The sequence below is a fragment of the Artemia sp. Qi Xiang Cuo genome, chromosome 1 (assembly GCF_049724085.1).
Source record: "Artemia sp. Qi Xiang Cuo chromosome 1, ASM4972408v1, whole genome shotgun sequence".
Taxonomy (NCBI): Eukaryota; Metazoa; Arthropoda; class Branchiopoda; order Anostraca; family Artemiidae; genus Artemia; species Artemia sp. Qi Xiang Cuo.
The window spans coordinates 17,275,240-17,296,687 of NC_142794.1; the positions used below are offsets into that span (position 1 = coordinate 17,275,240).

Below are 21,448 nucleotides of genomic sequence, written 5' to 3' on the forward strand. Positions count from 1 at the left end.
CCTGCAAAGGTGTATACGCATATGATTATTACTGTTCTGGCGCTCACTTAAGTGAGGTAAAACTACGTCCAATTGAAGCTTTTTAGAATTCACTGACCAGCAGTGAATGCACAGCCGAGGAGTATGAGTTTGCCAAGAAGGTGTGGTCTAAGGGGGATTGTAAAAATGGGTGGGATTATTGTAGACTGTACTTGGCCAGTGACGTCTTAACTCTGTTGGATATAGTCTGTAAGAACACAGACCAAATCTATTCAGAGTTCGGGTTAGATATAGGCTATTATTTTTCCACACCCCATTTGGTGATGGATTTGATTTTAAAAATTAGCAGGGAGGAAATAGGCCTAATCACCGACGTAGATCAGCACCTTTTTTTAGAGAGTTCAATGAGGGGAGGGTATGTTTTTCATGGGGACCGCGTCTTATCAACCGATCCGAGCGGACAAAGCACCGGTGCAAAGTCAAATGCAGTGTTCTTGGACATGAACTCGTTGTACCCCTCTGCAATGTCTCACTACTCTTTGCCGTGTGGGAACTATCATTGGCAGGATAATCCTTGCGAGTTCCCCGACATTACCACCGTTGAGGACATTGGGCCACATAGATGGTTGTTTGAAATTGATGGCCAAATTCCGCCGGCGCTTCACGACTCAGTCAAAGATTTTGTCTTTCCCTGTATCAATCGACCCGTGAGCAGGGACTCACTGAGCCCCTACAATTGATCATTAGTTGAGCATATGGGGATGCACTGGACTCCCTCTAAACAAAAACTGATTGCTGACTTGGACCCTAAGGAGAATATCGTTGTTCACCATGTGCTTTTGCACTGGATGGTGAACAATGGTTTCAAGATCACCAAAATACACAGAGTCCTACAGTTCAATCAGCGACCATATTTAAAAACGTTTATCGATACTTTTGTCGATAAACGCTATAGGGCAAATTCAAAGGTGGAGAAGGAAATGTACAAGCTCATTCTAAATTCAGCGTTTGGCAAAATGTGTGAAAGCGTACGTAACAGATCTCGCTGCGACGTCGTGACTGACCCTCTAGAGTGTGGACGAATTGTTGCCCACCCCAATTTTACATCGTTCACGAGCATAGAGGCTGGCATGGTTCTTCTACACAGGCGAAAGCGAAATGTGGTACTGAACAAGAATATAGCAGGCGGTAGTTCAGTACTAGAAATTTCCAAAAAGCTCATGCTGTCGTTCTTTTACAATGTGTGCAAGGTGCAATGGCCACGGGAGGGGGAGGTTCAAGTTTACCCATGGGGATACAGATTCTCTGCTGTTAAAGGTAAATGGGACTGAAGATTTATTGGGTGATTTAGAAAAGGGGGAATACATAAGCTCGAGGATGGAGTTCACCAACTGGAATCCGTCTCTCTACCCCGAGTTGGTAAAACGTCAAGCCCCCAACCAGCTATTAATGTTAAAATCAGAGACGGGGAGTGATTTGATATCCAGGGGGGTGTTCCTGGGCCCTAAGGTTTATTGTGTTGAAACTCAAAGTGGGGATGAAAAGAAGGCATGTAAAGGGGTGCCTACACATTTTGTAAAGAGCAATTTCAACATGAGCGTGTATAGAGACTGTGTAGAAAGTAGCTTAGTGCCGAGAGCACAAGTGCTTGCAATTCACTCTCTACAGTATAGAAATTATACTGGAAGAGTGGAAAAAAATGCTATGTCGTGTATATCTGACAAAGTCTATGTGCTCGAGAATGGTGTGAGTGTCCTGCCTCATGGCCACTACCGTATTTCAGACCGAGTTGAATGCATAGACTATCGCAATCAACTTGGTCTGGATAAATTAACCTAACTAACCAACTAACCACCACAATCAACCCGTTCATAAATTAACTAACCATCACCAACCCGTTCATAAATTAACTAATCTAACTAACCCAACCTCAACTAACCTGTAGCAACAGTGACGACAACTATTGTTTTCACCCCCGCGGTTCCCGGGGGGTGGGGGACCCTTCCCGCGGCCGGCTCCCGGGGGGTGGGGGGGGCCACAAATCACTGTAATGTTCAACTGTGCTATCCCACGATTTTCAAGTGTTTTTTGTTGTTGTATAGAAAAGTGTTATTGTACAGAAAAGTGTTTAAAGACAATAAGTGCTGCTGATGTTGTTGTAGAGAAAGTGTTTAAAGACAATAAGTGTTATTGATGAACAAAAGTGCTTTTTTATAATGTATTATCATTGTTCATGTTGAACAAATAGAGTTTTCATGTTGGCAATGAAGTTTTATCAGATTCTTGTTGAACAAGTGTTATTTTTATCATTGTTCATGTTGAACAAATATTTGTTTTCATATTACCTCTAATAAATGCTGCCACGAAATATTGTTTTTGTTGTTCTTGAATAGATAGATCTATGGGGAAATTACTACTTATTCATTGGACAAGTATGATTTATAGTTAGTTATAGTCCGACTGAGGTCACCAGCATGTATCAATTTTAAAACACCATTCAAATCGTTTCTGTGTGGTCCCTCAATGTCGGGGAAAACAACGCTTTTATCTAGAATAATTCAAAATTGTGATAAAATGCTTTCGGAAAAACCAAAAAAAAATCTACTATTGCTTTAGTATTTGGCTGGAGTCCTCTGATAAAATAAAAGCTATTGCCACGTCCATACCAATACAATTCATACGGAGACTTGATGTTTTCAATAGTATTGAACCGAACTCGTGGCTGATTATTGATGATTTGGCTGAATCCATTGAACAGTTCTCACAGGAAATGCTACAACTGTTCACTGTTCGCTCCCACCCTTAACACATTTCTATACCCCTAGTTCTACACAATCTGTTTCATCAGAGTAAATGTATGCGAACCCTTGCATTGAATTGCACTATCTATATTATCTATCGAGTTGTTCGTGATTCTAGCTCACTCATAACTCTCAATAAACAGATATAACCCGGCGCTCCAAAATTTCTGTTGTCAGCGTACACTCAGGCGACTAGCAAACCCTATGGTTACATTTTGCTGGATCTTAATCAGAGCACGCCCGAGGATCTACGTGCAGTCACCGACATTTTCAACAAAGAAATTACAGTATATCTTCCGGTGAACACTAGAAAAGACTATTAGTTACCATTATGACACTGAAGAAACTACACGAACAACGGCCTTTATTTTCCCTTTTAGGCAATTCAAAACAATAACTAAAAATAAACTAACTAAAACTAAACTAAACTATCCTAAAATATAAACTAGAACATTAAAATAAAGCTACACTAAAACTCCAAACTAAACTCTAGCTAAAATTATAAATTAAAACGAAAACTCTTAACTAAAAAAAAACTAAAAGTAAACTAAACTAAACTAAAACTAAACTAACTAAAACTAAACTAAAAATAAATTATAATCTCTAAACTACTAAACTATAACTCTAACTAAAACTAAACACTAATCTAAAACTAAACTAAACTAACTAAAACTAAACTAAAACTAAACACTAATCTAAAACTAAACTAAAATTAAACTAAAACTGAACTAAGCTACTAAATTAAAACTCTAACTAAAACTCTTATGTAAAACGAAAACTCTTAACAAAAAAATCTAAAAGTAAACTCAAACTCAAACTAAAACTCATAGGTAAAACTCTAGCTAAACTAGAACTTTAATCTAAAACTAAACTAGCTAAAACTAAACTAAAAATAAATTCTAATCTCTAAACTACTAAACTATAACTCTAACTAAAACTACACACTAATCTAAAACTAAACTAAACTAACTAAAACTCTAAACTAAAACTAAACACTAATCTAAAACTAAACTAAAATTAAACTAAAACTGAACTAAGCTACTAAATTAAAACTCTAACTAAAACTCTTATGTAAAACGAAAACTCTTAACAAAAAAAACCAAAAGTAAACTAAAACTCAAACTAAAACTCATTGGTAAAACTCTAGCTAAACTAAGACTTTAATCTAAAACTAAACTAACCAAAAACTAAACTAAACTCTAGCTAAAATTCTAAAGTAAAACGAAAACTCTTAACTAAAAAAAACTAAAAGTAAACTAAAAATTCAAACTAAAACTCATAGGTAAAACTCTAGCTAAACTAAAACTCTAATCTAAAACTAAACTAACTAAAACTAAACTAAAAATAAATTCTAAACTCTAAACTACTAAACTATAACTCTAACTAAAACTAAACACTAATCTAAAACTAAACTAACTAAAACTCTAAACTAAAACTAAACACTAATCTAAAACTAAACTAAAATTAAACTAAAACTGAACTAAGCTACTAAATTAAAACTCTAACTAAGACTCTTATGTAAAACGAAAACTCTTAACAAAAAAAACTAAAAGTAAAACTCAAACTCAAACTAAAACTCATAGGTAAAACTCTAGCTAAACTAAAACTTTAATCTAAAACTAAACTAGCTAAAACTAAACTAAAAATAAATTCTAATCTCTAAACTACTAAACTATAACTCTAACTAAAACTACACACTAATCTAAAACTAAACTAAACTAACTAAAACTCTAAACTAAAACTAAACTAACTAAAACTAAACTAAACTCTAGCTAAAATTCTAAAGTAAAACGAAAACTCTTAACTAAAACAAAAACTAAAAGTAAACTAAAAACTCAAACTAAAACTCATAGGTAAAACTCTAGCTAAACTAAAACTATAATCTAAAAATAAAATAAATAAAACTAAAATAAAAATAAATTATGAATTATAAACTACTAAACTATAAAACTAACTAAAACTGAACACTAATCTAAAAATAAAATAAACTGACTAAAACTCTAAACTAAAACTAAACAATAATCTAAAAATGAACAAAAACTAAAATAAAACTGAACTAAACTACTAAATTAAAACTCTAACTAAAACTCTTATGTAAAACGAAAACTCTTAACAAAAAAAAAACTAAAAGTAAAACTCAAACTCAAACTAAAACTCATAGGTAAAACTCTAGCTAAACTAAAACTTTAATCTAAAACTAAACTAACTAAATCTAAACTAAAAAATAAAGGTAATGAATAAACTTAAAATAAACTAAAACTCTATAATAAAACTAAACATTAAACTAAAGCTAAACTAAAATCTAAACTAAACTAAACTAAAACTAAACGAAACCGCTAAATTAAAACTCTAACTAAAACTCTTTCGAAAGACTCTAGCTAAACTAAAACTCTAATATAAAACTAACTAAAACTAAACTAAAAATAATGGTAATAAATAAACTTAGAATAAACTAAAAATCTAAACTATACCAAACTAAAACTAAACTAAACTGTTAAATTAAAACTCTAACTAAAACTATTTATTAAAACTCTAGCTAAACTAAAACTATAATCTAAAACTAACTAAAACTAAACTAAAAATAAAAGGTAATAAATAAACTTAAAATAAACTAAAACTCTAAAATAAAACTAAAACTAAACACTAATCTAAAACTAAACTGAAAATCTAACTAAAACTCTAAAAGAAAACTAAAGATTAAATCTAAACTAAACCAAACTAAAACTAAACTAAACTGTTAAATTAAAACTCTAACTAAAACTCTTTAGTAAAACTCTAGCTAAACTAAAACTATAATCTAAAACTAAATAAAACTAAACTAAAAAGAAGGGTAATAAATAAACTTAAAATAAAATAAAACTATAAAATAAAAATAAACATTAAAATAAAACTAAACTAAAATCTAAAATAAACTGAACCAAAACTAAACTAAATCGCTAAATTAAAACTCTAACTAAAACTCTTTAGTAAAACTCTAGCTAAACTAAAACTCTAATCTAAAACTAAACTAACTAAAACTCTAAACTAGAGCTAAACACTAATCTAAAACTAAACTAAAATTAAACTAAAACTTAACTATGCTACTAAATTAAAACTCTAACTAAAACTCTTATGTAAAACGACAACTCTTAACAAAAAAAAAACTAAAAGTAAACTAAAACTGAAACTAAAACTCATTGGTAAAACTCTAGATAAACTAAAACTTTAATATAAAACTAAACTAAATAAAACTAAACTAAAAATAAATTCTAATCTCTAAACTACTAAACTATAACTCTAACTAAAACTAAACACTAATCTAAAACTAAACTAAACTAACTAAAACTCTCAACTAAAACTAAACACTAATCTAAAACAAAACTATAATTAAAATAAAACTGAACTAAGCTAATAAATTAAAACTCAAACTAAAACTCTTATGTAAAACTCTAGCTAAACTAAAACTCTAATCTAAAACTAAACTAAAACTAAACTAAAAAAAATAAAGGTAATGAATAAACTTAAAATAAAATAAAAATCTAAACTAAATAACTAATAAAATAATAAACTAAAAATCTAGACTAAACTAAACCAAATCTAAACTATAACTCTAACTAAAACTCTTAACTACTAAACTAAGTAAAACTCTAAACGAAAACTAAACTAATAAACTAACTAAAATCTAAACTACTAAAAAAACTAAAATTCTACACTAAAACTAAACACTAATTTAAAACTAAACTAAATAAAACTGCTAAATTAAAACTCTAACTAAAAATCTAAACTACTAAACTAACTAAGATCTAAACTTTTAAGCTAACTAAATTCTAAACTAAAACTAAACACTAATCTAAAACTAAAATAAATTAAACTGAAAATCTAACTAAAAATATAAAAGAAAACTAAAAATTAAACTAAGACTAAATTTAAAATCTAAGCTAAACTAAACTGAAACTAAACTAAACTGCTAAATTAAAACTCTAACTAAAACTCTTTAGTAAAACTCTAGCTAAACTAAAACTCTAATCAAAAACTAACTAAAACTAAACTAAAAATAAAGGTAACAAATAAACTTAAAATAAACTAAAACTCTAAAATAAAACTAAACATTAAACTAAAACTAAACTAAAATCTAAACTAAACTAAAACTAAACTAAGCTGCTAAATTAAAACTCTAACTAAAAATCTTTAGAAAAACTCTAGCTAAACTAAAACTCTAATCTAAAATTAAACTAACTAAAACTAAAATAAAGGTAATAAATAAACTTAAAATAAACTAAAAATCTAAACTAAATAACTAATAAAATAATAAACTAAAAATCTAAACTAACCCAAACTAAAACTAAACTAAGCTGCTAAATTAAAACTCTAACTAAAACTCTTTAGAAAAACTCTAGCTAAACTAAAACTCTAATCTAAAACTAAACTAACTAAAACTAAAATAAAGGTAATAAATAAACTTAAAATAAACTAAAAACCTAAACTAAATAACTAATAAAATAATAAACTAAAAATCTAAACTAACCCAACCTGCAATCCTCTTTTTCTAATATTTCCGCCCCTCTGATTGGCTTAGAAAGGATATGTAACCATCCCTCTGATTGGCTGAGAAGGACACATGTGATCTAACTGTTTCCTGGAAACCTCATAACATTTGCCTCGAAAAACAACAAGAAATACTATTTCTGGATCATAACATTTGTATCGAGCAACAACAAGAAGGAAGTGTCATTGACCTGCTCCCATTAGACTCAATAATCCATTAAAGTGAGAAAGTTCCTGTTTTTCCATTCTCACTGACAAAAGCCATAAAACAGATATGAACTGTTATTGAAATCCATGAAAAACATCAAATAAATTGACCAAAACACATAACCATCCAAGAAAACAGACATAAATGTGAGAAAGTTCCTGTTTTTTCATTCTCACTGACAACGAACCATAAAAAATACATGAATTGCTGTTGACATCAATGAAAAACATCAAATAAATTGACCAACACACATAAAAATCCAAGAAAACAACCATAAAAGTGAGAAAATTCATGTTTTTTCAAGTGAGAAAAATCCTGTTTTTTCATTCTCACTGACAAAAACCATAAAAACATGCATAAATTATGTAAAAAAGTTGTAGGTGGCAGCAGGGGTCAGCAATGGGAGTCGGACCCCCCTTTCTACTATTGCTTCACCTACTGATAAAGTATGAATGGCAGCGAAAATGAAATCTAATTGTTTAACTGGTTAAATGGAGACTTGAAAAACCATATACATCTTTAAAAAAAAAACAGTTCAATTTTCAATGAAAAGACCTCCGTATGCAGTTATTCAGTATTTGGTGGTTGCGAACACCAAATTAAAAAAAAAGAAACATGAATGAAATCAGCAAAAATTGAGCTTAAAACAAATTGCAAAAACATTTTCAGAATGTGTAACCCTATTGTCTTGAAGAATCACAAAATTCTTTATGTTTGAATTTTGACGGACGAAAGTGTTCTTAAATTTAACTAATTAGTTTGGATTATTTATTTTCACGATTCAGCACGGCAACAGTGACGAATATGTGATGCTGCTCAGTAAAGCTCATAATTCGGAAGAGCTCATTAGAAAATCTTACAAAAATTTAGTTTTCAGGTATAAATATACCTAAGATGGGTTGAATCTATTTGACCACCGGCTCTTTAACGATCAATAAACTCATTAGCTTTGCCCATTTTTTATTGCCTCCCTGTGTTTCGTCAGGCTTCTACCCCTTGAAAATAATGACCTCGTGTATTTGGCTCCACAAATAAAGCCCAACACCTCCTCCTATCACTCACTGTGCTCGCTGAGAGCATCAGCTCAAGCCTTCGGATCTCGCTTGCTTTTATCATGATGTCACACTAATTCTTTCCTATTAGCTTCTCCGACTCACTTCTTATAACCGTTCACAAGGCTGCTAATTCGATGTCAACTTTTTTCTCCTGTAATTTCCTGTATCCTAGAAAGCCCTATCAACAGAAACGGTAGTGACTTTCTCAAAGCTTCAGTTTTATTGAATTACGGTATATTTTATTGGCTAGGTGAAAATCGTACTGAACGAGGGCCTCAGCTTTAAGAATCATGTCCAACAGATTTCTGCCAAGATTACTCGTAGCATCGGAATGATAAGAAAACTTAAGCTTATTTTCCCGGATAATATCCTAAGGAAACTTAATATATTGCCCCTTTTTGGTCTGGTGAAATTTTATAATGCTCAATTGTAGCCAAAGTGCTTCACCAGTATTTTTTTTTACCGGTATCAAGTGTTCGCGAGTGTTTTTTCGACAAATCTTACAAATATACTGAAGTTGTGCGTCTGACTGTGTGTATGTGTTTTTTTTTACTATCTCTCGCTCTCTCTCTCTCTCTCTCTCTCTCTCTCTCTCTGTCTCTCTCTCTCTCTCTCTCTCTCTCTCTCTCTCTCTCTCTCTCTCTCTCTCTCTCTCTCTCTCTCTCTCTTTGAATTAAAGATTGCAAGATAAATTGTATTTACTGCAGACGAAAAAAAATTGCAGTCACCGAAAATTTCAATTACGACAGATTCAATCTGTTAAGCATTCATGGGTGGGTAAGATGTTTTGTTAATGCAATCTTCTGTGGGTCAAATTCTCCATGGTTGCAATTTGTTTCGGCTACAACCATTTGTTGCTGTGCGTTTCCCTGAGGAGGACCAAGTGGAGATACTAGAAGATACTAGGAGATACTAGTGGATTCTCTAGCTTACATTTAAATTAAATACTTTTTTATATTCTTAGCAAGTAGGCTACTCTCGGTTTAACTATTGCCCTTTTCATATTTAGTTGGCTCATTAACTGCTAAGAGAAATAGCGCAATTAAAGCTAGAAACTTGAAATTATTGCTTTAATTTTTTTAAGCAAAAATGGGCCCAATTGTTAAATTACCCATATGGTTGAATTTTGCACTTTTGGAAATACCTACAGTCTTAAATGTATTTAAACAAAGTAAAACAGTAGTTCATACTACCGAGTGAGAAATTTGCCACATCAGAAAATATTTTCTTTTTGAATTGGTTACATCAAGACGCCTGTATTTTAAATATGAAAAAAAGGCTAACGTCGATCTAAGTGGTTATAATCGCATTAATTATTGCTAATTATGATAGTTAATTTGCTTCCATGATAGTTAAGGCTTACGAAGTCTCAAGGCTTGTCAATCCTTCAAAAAAGTGCTAATTCCATCTTTAAAGTGGTAATCCTATATGGCACAATATGTATCATTTGAACTAGAATAAATGCAGCGGATTAAAATGGTTTGTTTACCAACATCTAAATGTACATTATAATGCACAAACTTAAAACACATTAAAAATGAGCACCCATGAGCTTGTAAAAACATAGTGATCTTGACATTTTATCGTTCTTTTTGACATTAATGTTTTGACATTTTTTTTAAGCGATCATTATAGCATTAATAATAAGTTATTGACATTTTAATATCAAACTCTGAAATTTTGTCGACTGGTCATTAGAGTTTTAACCATAAGTGTCTGAAATTGGTTCTGACTCAGCCTAGCGTAGGATTGCGTCTTGTCGTTCAACTCAAATATGTCATTATAGCATTAAACATTGAAACTGACCGTGCCTTAGGCTCGTGTAAGATTACGTCATTTTGTTCAACCCTTTTATACTACCATGATACACCAATCTTATAGAGCCCCAAGGATTGCTAATCCTCCAGGAAAGTTTCAATGCTCCCTTTACGTTAAAAGAGCCTAAAACATATAACATAAACAAAAATATTTGAAGTGCATTAAAATGATTTTATAAACACAAAAATGTACATTATATGTACAAATATGTACAAAAATGTACATTATAATTTACAATTTCAAAACAAATTAAAATAAGCACCTGTTTGCTTGTATCAATAGTATGAATTTGTACTGGTTGAAACTGACTATTTTCTACACTTTAATTACTAAACATATATTTTTACGCTAGCAAAGTCTTTGTAAGCTGAACGATAATTTCTCATCCCGAGGTAACTGAGCATTCAGCATATGCATCTTATTTTGACGTGAGGTTATTTAAATTATTTTTTAGAGTTGTATATTATTGATAAATAAAGCAAATGTGGCTTATTCAATGCATCTCATTGCCCTTTCAAGAAATAATTTATAGCTGACGTATAGTTGCTAACTTTAAGTTTTATAGTTGCTGATTGCAGATCTTTGAAGCAAATACAGCTCTCTTAAAGTCTTTTTATGCCTTAAAAAAGCAATACCATTTTATCTCGTGTGCATTATAGGTCTTCGCTGCACTCCTTATAGTTTATGCAAACTTTTCTATTTGTATCAGCAAAAGTGTTCTTGACTTGCTTTAGACAGAATATTTTCTTCATTTTCATCACTGAAAACAGTTTCATATGCTAGATAAGCCTTTCTAAGCTGAAGGAGGCTTTTTCGTCTTTCTCCATGTCTAGTGACATGAGGGAAGGACTCTCCATCAAAAGAACTATTTCTTTTATCCTCCACGACTGGGAGTTGTTTAACCACATCAATCATTTCGGTTGAATTCTGATCCTCTTCATTAGCTGATGAGGATGCATTAGAAGTCTCGTGAGATGACAGAGTGACCTTTGTTCTATATTTTTCCAATAGTGTCTTACACTGTGAATGTCTCGGCTCGGAATCACCACGCTTCATTAGTTCAAGATTCTCAGATCTCGGCTTTTCTTGTCGGCTCAAAGCTGCAAAAGAGTTTCGGGCCACTCTTGGCAAAGGTAAAGATATTGAGACGTTGCTTAATTTGGGTGCTCTTTCTAGTTTGTTTTCTTTCATGTTGATCACTGTAGCAATTGATGAATTACTACTAACTGATACTTGTGAACAAAGAAATGATGGAGCTTGGAGTCGACCAAAGATAGGCTTTAATAATTTTTTATTTTTATCGTCACATTCTAAGTGTAAAGTAGATTTTTCTTTCGCTAAATTTACTCGTGATTGTGCTAACTCAACCAGAACATTAAGCCATGGATCTGTGTGGCGTCTATAGGCTGCCCAGCTTTTAAGTCGCTTCTGATTGCCTTGACGATGCTGAACCGGTGAAAAATATAATGGTTGAACTTCTTTTGCTCGTTGGTTCTCATTTGTAAATACAGTTATTGTCTCTGCACTTTTTGATCGTCGCAATTCATGTATTAGTCGAATCCTGGGAATTTCACTTCTCTTATTTCTATTGCTAATGTTAGTTGGTTCTTTGTCAGTTGATCCAGCTTTTTGTGTGGAGACACTTGGATGGCAAATGGTTTCTGAGCCAGCATAAGTGTCTGCTTTACACCACACATGATGACCACATCTGGTAATCTGAAAAGTCAAATAGTTTGAATTACAATCAGAAAAAGCAAAGTTGTAAAAACGTAAATTTAAACCTTCTTGAAAAAAAGTCTGCTGGTAGAACCCGGGTTCCATTCAAATTCAAGTGAGATTCTGTTTTTTTTTTTCAATAGTGCTAAAATAAAAGAATATGGTATAACAAAGTTAACATACATTTCAATCTTCAAATTTTTCAGAGGCTTTATTTGAAGACAAAATTATCTTTTTCTATTTTTGGGCTTTTCACAAATTTGAACAAATGTTTAAAAAGTCACATATTTGAGACAAGAAACGCCGAAAAACAAAAGCGTTTCAAAAAATGACGTTGCATGCAGAATGGTAAAAAATTGCTTTGGTTGTCGGAAAATATAGATTCGGAAAATATAGGTATGAAAATGAAAAAAAAATTGAAATGAATTTACTGAAAAAATGTATATTGTCAGTTTAATATACATATGCTGATCTTTATTCCTTGAAATCTTAATTAATTTTTGATTCCTTAAAGTTATAAAAGTGAAAACATTTAAAAGAATTTTTCAGATAAGTACAAATTATATTCTGACTTTTAGAAAGCATGGTGTTTAAAACCCTATTCAATTAATTTCTGCTTGATTTAAGTTTGACTCTGTTATTTATTTTAATTTCTGTTTGTTTTAGGTTTCATTTATTTATTGATACTGATTTATAGTAGTTGTTTGCTTGGTAGATTGTTTGATTCTATTTTTGTTCATTTTTGGTTTAATGGAGTTCTTTACTTTTTTTTAAATACTTATTTTGTGGAATTTTTTGTTAAATTAATTTTGGTTCGTTTTATATTGACATAGTCTTTTTCAGGGAGACAGACTGAGCTCTTCTAAAGTTAAACAACCATCACTTCCATAAGAACCTTAAATACCCCCTGGGCATAAGTTACAACCCTTGTCCATCATCTCTAGGGTTTTTTTTTATCCCCAAAAGCCTATTTAAGTGGTATTTAGACTATTTTGAATAGAATGACTATCTCAAAATTTCTATTAGATATATTTCGGGGCAATATGACGTGTTTGTGTGTGTGTAGGGGGGGGAGTTAGCTTCCCTCCAATCACTTTGACTCTTAAGAAGAGTACTAGAAAATCTGATTACCAATTCAATGAGCCCCCTGCGAAGTTTATATGAGCACGCTTTCTATAAAAAACCTTATATGTCCCATGGGCATAACTTACAACCCTTGCCCTGAGGACTGGGGGGATTTTTCACCCCCGAAACATAATTTCCATAACTTTCAATTACGTTGAACCAAATGGTCACATCAAGATATTGATCGGAAATGCTTAATATATTTAAAATCAGCATAAAAATCCGATTCTTTTGATATATCTACTGGTATTAAAATTGTTTTTCAGAGTTTCAGTTACTATTGAGCTGGGTCGTTCCTTACTTAAAGTTTGTTACCACGAACAGTTTGATATACTATCATTTGAAAGCTTGAACCTGAATCTTGAAAAAGGAAACTGAACTAAGAGAAAGCCAAAATAGCTACATGAAAATTAGTTTTATTTCAGTTTTCTTTACTAAAACTCAGAGCTCAATTAAAATACAAGCATAAAACCAAAAATTAAAGTAACGAAATTTGAAAGAGCTTAATAAAATAGAGGCAAAAGTTTAAAAAATGACTCCTGTTTCCCTTTTTGATTAAATTAGTTTTGTGTTTTTTTTTTGTTTTTTTTTGGCTAGATATGAAGGAAAAAACATGTAAAATTAATTGATTCATTTCAGTTTCCTTTTTCGGGGTAAAAGTAGAAGGCAATGGTAATTTCTTTTCAAGCAGTTCGTGGTAACGAACTGTAAGTAAGCAGCGACCCGGCTCAATAGTAATCGAAACTCTAAAAAAAGGAACTTCTATACCAATATAACATACCGATACCTATACCGATATAACAAAAGAATTGGATTTTTATGCTAATTTCAAATAAATAAGTTTCATCAGGTTTCATTTAGTTTTACCCATCAAAAGTTACGTGCCTGAGAAAATTTGCCTTATTTTCAAAAAAAGGAGAAAACGCCTCCTAAAATTAATAGAACCGTAATGAAAATCCCACCATCAGAGTTAGCATATCAGAGAACACTACTGTAGAGGTTTCAAGCTCCTATCTGCAAAAATTTGGAACTTTGTATTTTTTGCCAGAAGAAAGATCACGGATGCGTGTTTTTTTCCAGGGGTGGTTTTGTTGACCCAGTGGCCCTAGAATATCTTGGCAGGACTCATTCGAACAGAAATTAAAAGTTCTAGTGCCCTTTTTAAGTGACCAAGAAAAATGGAGGGCAACTAGGCACCCTCACATGCTCATTTTTCCCAAAGTCACCCGATCAAAATTTTGAGATAGCCATTTTGTTCAGCATGGTTGAAAAGATATAATAACTATGTCTTTTAGGAAGACTTAATCCCCCACAGTCCCGGGAGAAGGGTAGCAAGTTATGAACTTTGCCCAAGATTTACATATAGTATTGGTTATTGGGAAGTATACAGACGTTTTCAGAGGGGATTTTTTCTGGAAGTCGGGGGGGGGGTGGATAGGGTGTTAAGTGGGAGGATCTTTCCATGGAGGAAGTTTACATGGGGGAAGGGACATAAATAAACTAAAAATAATTTAGTTTTCAACTAAAAAACATTTCAACTGAAAACTTTTCAACATCAAAACTTAAAATGAACAGAAAATATTACGTATATAATTGGGTTCACCCCCTAGTCAATACTTTGCTCTTTACACTAAAGTGTTTTTTAGTACTTTCATAAGAGCTATTTATTCTAATTAACGGCCTTTGTGATTAGGGGGTCATACTTCAAGATTTGAAAAAAGTTTGAACTTTAGCGTAAAGAGCTAGGTATTGACTAAGGGGGTGAACCCCTCCAATATACGTAATAAAAATATACGAATATAGAAGCTCGTTACGTAAGTTAATTCATAAGTTACATATATTTACTACTAATAAAAACGTTCGTAAATAAAATTAAACAACTTTCGAGAATGCCATTTAGCCAAAAAAAGTGAAATTAATATGCAAATTTTCATTTTGATTATTTATGTACGGTGAGCCAAAATCAAAACCTGCATTAATTTAAAAACGTTCAGAAATTAAATAAAAAAAAACAAGTTTTTTAACTGAAAGTAAGGAGCGACATTAAAACTGAAAACGAACAGAAATTATTGTACTCTATTTTTTAAAGCAATAAAAAACTTTAGCGTAAAGAGTGAGGAGTTGAGGAGGGGACAACTCCTTTCATATATGGAATAATTTCTGTTTGTTTTAAGTTCTAAGGTCGCTCCTTACTTTCAGTTAAAAAACTTGTTTTTTTTTATTTAATTTCTCTCAGAGATGAACTTAAGTTTTTGTTTCATAGAATATATCTCTCTCACTGCTTTTTCAGCTTTTTTTTTTTTCTTTTTTTTTTTTGTCAAGTCAATTTTAAGTTCGTTCATAAGTTTTTGTTTGTGTAGAAAAATTAAATCTTTCTGTTCGTTAAGTATAATAATCAGGACCTCGTTTCTCCGTTGAGGGCGTATTGTCTTGTTCTATTGTATCGAGTCAATGAAATCATTTATTTCGTCCATAAACCTACTTTGAACAAGCTTAGATATGTCAATATCTATTAGTTCAAACAGCGGTTCTGAATTTTACACTGAATCCTTTTCATTGTCCTTTGTAACGATTTTTAATGGGCCATGTCGTGAACTGAAATTTGATGCCATTGAAACAAATCGATTATTCTCAAAGAAAACTTGTAGCTTATTCATACTTACTGCACAGGAAATGTTGGAATCACGATACGTTGACTGTTGTTGTTTTAATATTGGCTGGTTGCCATGGCTGTGTAGTGGAGTGCCATTGGTGCTATTTTGCTCCTAAAATAATTGATACTATCTAGTTATTCATAAAGTGACAGAATATCGAAGATCGATATGAGTATTTAGGATTATTCTCGTCAGAAAAAGTTGGGGAGTAGATGTACTTCCGAAATCAACAAGGATTCCTTTTTTTATAGATATTTAATCCTTTTACTTGGGGGGGGGAGTAATCATCCCGCTTAAAAGATCCTCAAAGTATAATTTTAGTTGTAAGTTTTCAGCAATACAATTTTTGAAGAATTTAAAAACATTTGCGGAGAAAAATTTAGGCACTCAAAGAGAAGCTACTTAAAGGGAAAATAGAGGAAACTAACTAAGTTTATGGTTAAATAGTAGTATTAGTGGCGATTCAATTAGATTTTTGCACAAGCCAGATTTTTCCGGTACCTTGTAATAAAACATCTTAGGGTTAGGGTGAGAAAGAATTTGGAAAGAACAATATAGTTTAAAACTTTCAGCGATACAGTTCTCAGAGCCTTTGGAGAATTCCTTTTTATTTGTGAGAACAATTCGGAAGAAAATCTTTGTATTTTAAGCTGAAAGTTTATATATTCGAATTTTATTATCATAGATAATTAAATGTGCATCTTCATTCCTTTCAGACCTACTTCAAACATTCCTCGGGAAAAATTTAGGATTGCCATGAGAAACTAATGAGAAATTACCATGGTAATTTCTCAAAACCATGATAACTTTAGCGGGGGAGGAGAAATCTAACTTCATTCTTCAGAAAGTCCATAGAAGTATATTCTTGGTTTAGAATTTTAGTAACACAATTTTTTCAGAACCTAAAAATTCCTCCGGTTTTTGTCAAATATTTTGAGTCTAAAATAAAGAACAATTGAGATTTGACCCTAAATGTTAATTCTTAGATATTCCCATTTAAAAGTGTATCTTTATGTATTACAGACCCACTTAAAATATTCCCGAAAAATATTTATGCCTTCCAAGATAAGCTACTTAAAGGAAAAAGAACAGAGAAGCAATTCAGTTTCTAGTAAAGTTAAATAATAAAAACGAGTTTTTTCAACTGAAAGTTAGGAACAACATTAAAACTTAAAACGAACAAAATTATTACGTATACGAGAGGGTTTTCCCCCAAGTAAATATATCGCTCTTTACATCGCTCGTTACATACATAATAATTTCTGTTCGTTATAAGTTTTGATCTTGCTCTTTACTTTCAGTTGAAAAAACTTGTTTTTTTTTTAATTTAATTTCTGATTGCTTTTTAAATAATGCTGGAAAATCCATCGCCCACTTCATGGAAATTCTCATCCCCTATTAAAAATTCCTCCATGGAAAGATCCTACGACATAACCCCTCACCCCACCAGAAAAATTCCCCCCTGAGAACGTCTGTATACTTCCCAATAACCAATACTATATGTAAACATTGGGTAAAGTTCATAACTTGCAGCCCTTCCCCCGGGGACTGTAGGGGATTAAGTCGTCCTCAAAGACATAGTTATTAGATTTTTCGACTATGCTGAACAAAATAGCGATCGCAAAATTTTGATCCGATGACTCTGGAAAAAATGAGCATGGGAGGGCGCTTAGTTGCCCTCCAATTTTTTTTTCACTTAAAAAGGCCACTAGAACTGTTATATGCCGTTTGAAAAAGCCCTCTTGCGACATTCTAGGACCACTGGGTTGATACGATCACCTCCTGGAGAAAACATACAAAAAAATTAATAAAACGCATCAGGATCTTTCTTCTGGCAAAAATACAAAATTCCAAATTTTTGCAGATGGTAGCTGGTAACTTCTACAATAGGGCTCTCGAATACGCTGATCTGATTGTGTGATTTTCATTAAGATTCTATGCCTTTTAAGGGGTTTTTGTCCCTTCTTTCGAAAATAAGGCAAATTTTCCCAAGGTTGTAACTTTTTATCGGTAAGACTAAACATGATGAAACTTAAATATTTCAGATCAGCATAAAAATCCATTTCTTTAGATGTATCTATTGGTATCAAAATTTCCTTTTTTAGAATTTCGGTTCGCTCCTTACTTACAGTTCGTTACCACGAAACGAATTAAAATTATTACAAGTTCAATTTAATTTTGACACAGGCCTAATTAAAATCTCAGGTACCTCGTAATAAATGTTTGAACAGCAAGCGTTCAATGCCCATTAATAACTAACATTATGTTAGATAATTAAAACATAATAAAGTTAATACCTAACAATGAATAAATAATCAATTAAGTAATTGTTACTCAACATCAATTAAGATTACATTAAAACATGGAAATGATAGCTCTTCCTTTGAAGAAAATCTCTCATTTTAACTGAGAAGAGGGAGGGGCTCAAAAATGTAGGGTATAGTCAAAGAGAAGAATTCAGCGTCTACATTACTAACAATAGTCTATAGTGAGGGCCTCAACTCGAAATCAAATCGAAGTCCAAACTCGACTACGAATTGAAGTCGAGTTGGAAGTCAATCGAATTTGAAATCAATCGAAATAAAATCGAAATCAAAATTCGAAATCAAATTGAAGCATTTACTTCGATTGGTTTCAAAACAGAAGGAGTTGGAGCCTTACTCCTTTTTGAGTAATAGTTTGTTTCTCCAAATCCTGGATCTACATCAAACTTAATTAGTTTTGAGAAGTAATATGTACCCAAATTATCTCCACTCCTTTAATAATAAAGTCAAAGCCCTGATTGCCTTAAGATGTCTTGGATCTAACATGTATCTGATTGTTCGATGTAGAAAATCATTCCTTTCAGAATCCAAGACTAACAATAACGTATAACCTTGACATTTTTTGGCTATTTCTTCAATTCACCACAACAAGCCACAAAGAGACAACTTCGTAGACTGGCGTCTTGATTAGTTCAGGCTATATGTTATGGCTTCAATTCAAGCTTAATTATTGCAAACCATGGGCATATAAGGTTTTTATAGAAGGTGTTATCGTAAAAACTTCAAAAAGGCTAATTCGATTGGAAATTCAAAGGGCTAGTGCCCTTTTTAATAGTCGAAAGTGATTGGAGGGCAACTAGACCCCACCCCTCACGCCCATCATTTCCCCAAACACATCCAATAAAAATTTTGAGATAGGCATTTTGTCAGCTTAGCTGATTTCCAGATAAAAAATATCTTTTTGAGGAGGACACTCCCCCAAAACCCTCGGGGCAAAGGTTTTAAATTATGCCCTGGGGGCATATAAGGTTTTTATAGAAGGCGTTGTCGTAGAAACTTCAAAACAGGCTCATTCGATTGAAAATTCAAAGGGCTAGTGCCCTTTTTAATAGTCGATTGAAAGGGCAACTCGACCCCCCGAAGCCCATCATTAACCCAAACACATTCAATCAAAATTGTGATATAGCCATTTTGTTCAGCGTAGTTGATTTCCAGATAGAAAATATTTTCTTGAGGAGTCACTTCCCCAAAACCCTCAGGGCAAAGGTTTTAAGTTATGTCTTGGGGGCATATAAAGTTTTTATAGAAAGTGTTGTCATAGAAACTTTAAAACAGGCTCATTCAATTGGAAATTCAAAAGGCTAGTGCGCTTTTTAATAGTCGAAAGTGATTGGAGGGCAACTAGACCCCCCCCCCCCCGCCCCACATGCCCCCAAACAAATCCAATCAAAATTTTGGGATAGGCATTTTGCTCAGCGTAGTTGATTTTCAGATAGAAAATATGTTTTTGAGGAAGACGCTCCCCCACAACCCTCAGGGCAAAGGTATTAAGTTATGCCCTGGGGGCATATAAGGTTTTTGTAGAAAGCGTTGTCGTAGAAACTTCAAAACAGGCTCATTCGATTTGGAATTCAAAGGGCTAGTGCCCCTTTTAAGTGTTGAAAGTGATTGGAGAGCAACTAGCCCTTCCCCCGCCCATCATTCCCCCAAACACATCCAATCAGAATTTTAAGATAGCCATTTTTTTCAGCGTAGGCTAGTTGAATTCCAGATAGAAAATATGTATTTTGAGGAGGACACTCCCCAACAACCCTCAGGGCAAGGGTTTTAAGTTATATCCTGGGGTATTTAATGTTTTTATAGAAGGCGTTGTCATAGAAACTTCAAAAGAGGCTCATTTGATTGGAAATTCAAAGGGCTAGTGTCCTTTTTAATAGTTGAAAGTGATTGGAGGGCGACTAGCCCCCCCACCCCCAACGTCAATCATTCACCCAAATACATCCAATCGAAATTTTGAGATAGCGATTTTTTTTTCCGTAGGCTAGTTGAATTCCAGATAGAAAACATTTTTTTGAGAAAGACACTCCCCCACAATCCTCAGGGAATGGTTTTGAGTTACGCCCTGGGGGCATATGTGGTTCTTATAGAAGGCGTTGTCGTGAAAACTTCAAAAAGGGATCGTTCGATTAAAAATTCAAAGGAATAGGCCCTTCATAATAATCGAAAGTGATCAGAGGGCAACTAGACCCCCCATGTTCATCATTTCCCCAAACACATCCAATCAAAATTTTGAGATAGCAATTTTGTCCTGCGTAGTTGATTTCAAGATAGAAAATATGTTTTTGAGGAGGACACTCCCCCATAACCCTGAGGGCAAGGGTTTTAAGTTATGCCCAGAGGGCATATAATGTTTTTATAGAAGGTGATGTCGTAGAAACTTCAAAAAAAGCTCATTCGATTAGAAATTCAAAAGGCTAGTGCCCTTTTTAATAGTCGAAATTGATTTGAGGGCAACTAGCCCCCCCCCCACCCATCATTCCCCAAAACAGGTCCAATAAAAATGTTTTCTAGATAGCCATTTGGTTCAGCGTAGTTGATTTACAGATAGAAAATAGAAAATATGTTTTTGAGGAGGATATTCCGCCACAGCCCTCAGGTCAAGGGTTTTAAGATATGCCTTGGGGGCATATAAGGTTTTATAGAAGGCGTTGTCGTAGAAACACATACACACAGATTTTTTTACAACAGATTGTTTTGCGAATGATATAAAGTTTTCCATTTCAGGTCAACTAGAGGAGGTATGAAACTAAGTTAAACAGTACTATATGTGTCCAGATTTTTAAAAGGGTGTATGTTGTTAAAAATTACTGAAAAATTTTCTCCAGTATACAAATGACAGGCCAAACTATAAAGTCTTAAAAAACGAAAAGATTTAAAGTGTTATTTTCTTTTTCCCTGAAAAGACTATCAAGCAGTTCGTTGTAACGAACTGTAAGTAAGGAGCGACCCGGCCCAATGGTAACCGAAACTCTAGAAAACGGGGGTCTTTTAGGGGGTCTTTCCCCTTTTTTTCAAAAATCATCCAAATTTCTCAGGCGCGTAACTTTTGATGGGTAGGATTAAACTTGATGAAACTTATACATTTGAAATCAGCATTAAATTTCAATTCTTTTGATGTATCTATTAGTATCAAAATACCGTTTTCTAGAGTTTCGGTTACCATTGAGCCGGGTCCCAATAACCAATACTATATGTTAACATTGGGTAAAGTTCATGACTTTCAGCCCTCCCCCTGGGGGCTTCG

At 32.8% G+C, this 21,448-nt stretch overlaps 1 protein-coding gene across 1 annotated transcript in view; it reads right to left on the reverse strand.

Annotated features, from left to right (window-relative positions):
- Window positions 1-10,655: 10,655 nt before the first annotated feature.
- LOC148956062 (uncharacterized) overlaps window positions 10,656-21,448 on the reverse strand; it is a 185,839-nt gene continuing 175,046 nt past the window's right edge. The window contains exons 5-6 of the mRNA XM_089093874.1: window positions 15,890-15,991; window positions 10,656-12,101 (exon numbers count right to left, since the gene is read on the reverse strand). Of these exons, the coding sequence (XP_088950000.1) occupies window positions 11,091-12,101; window positions 15,890-15,991 (1,113 nt within the window). The 3' untranslated portion in view covers window positions 10,656-11,090. The remainder of the gene's footprint in view (window positions 12,102-15,889; window positions 15,992-21,448) is intronic.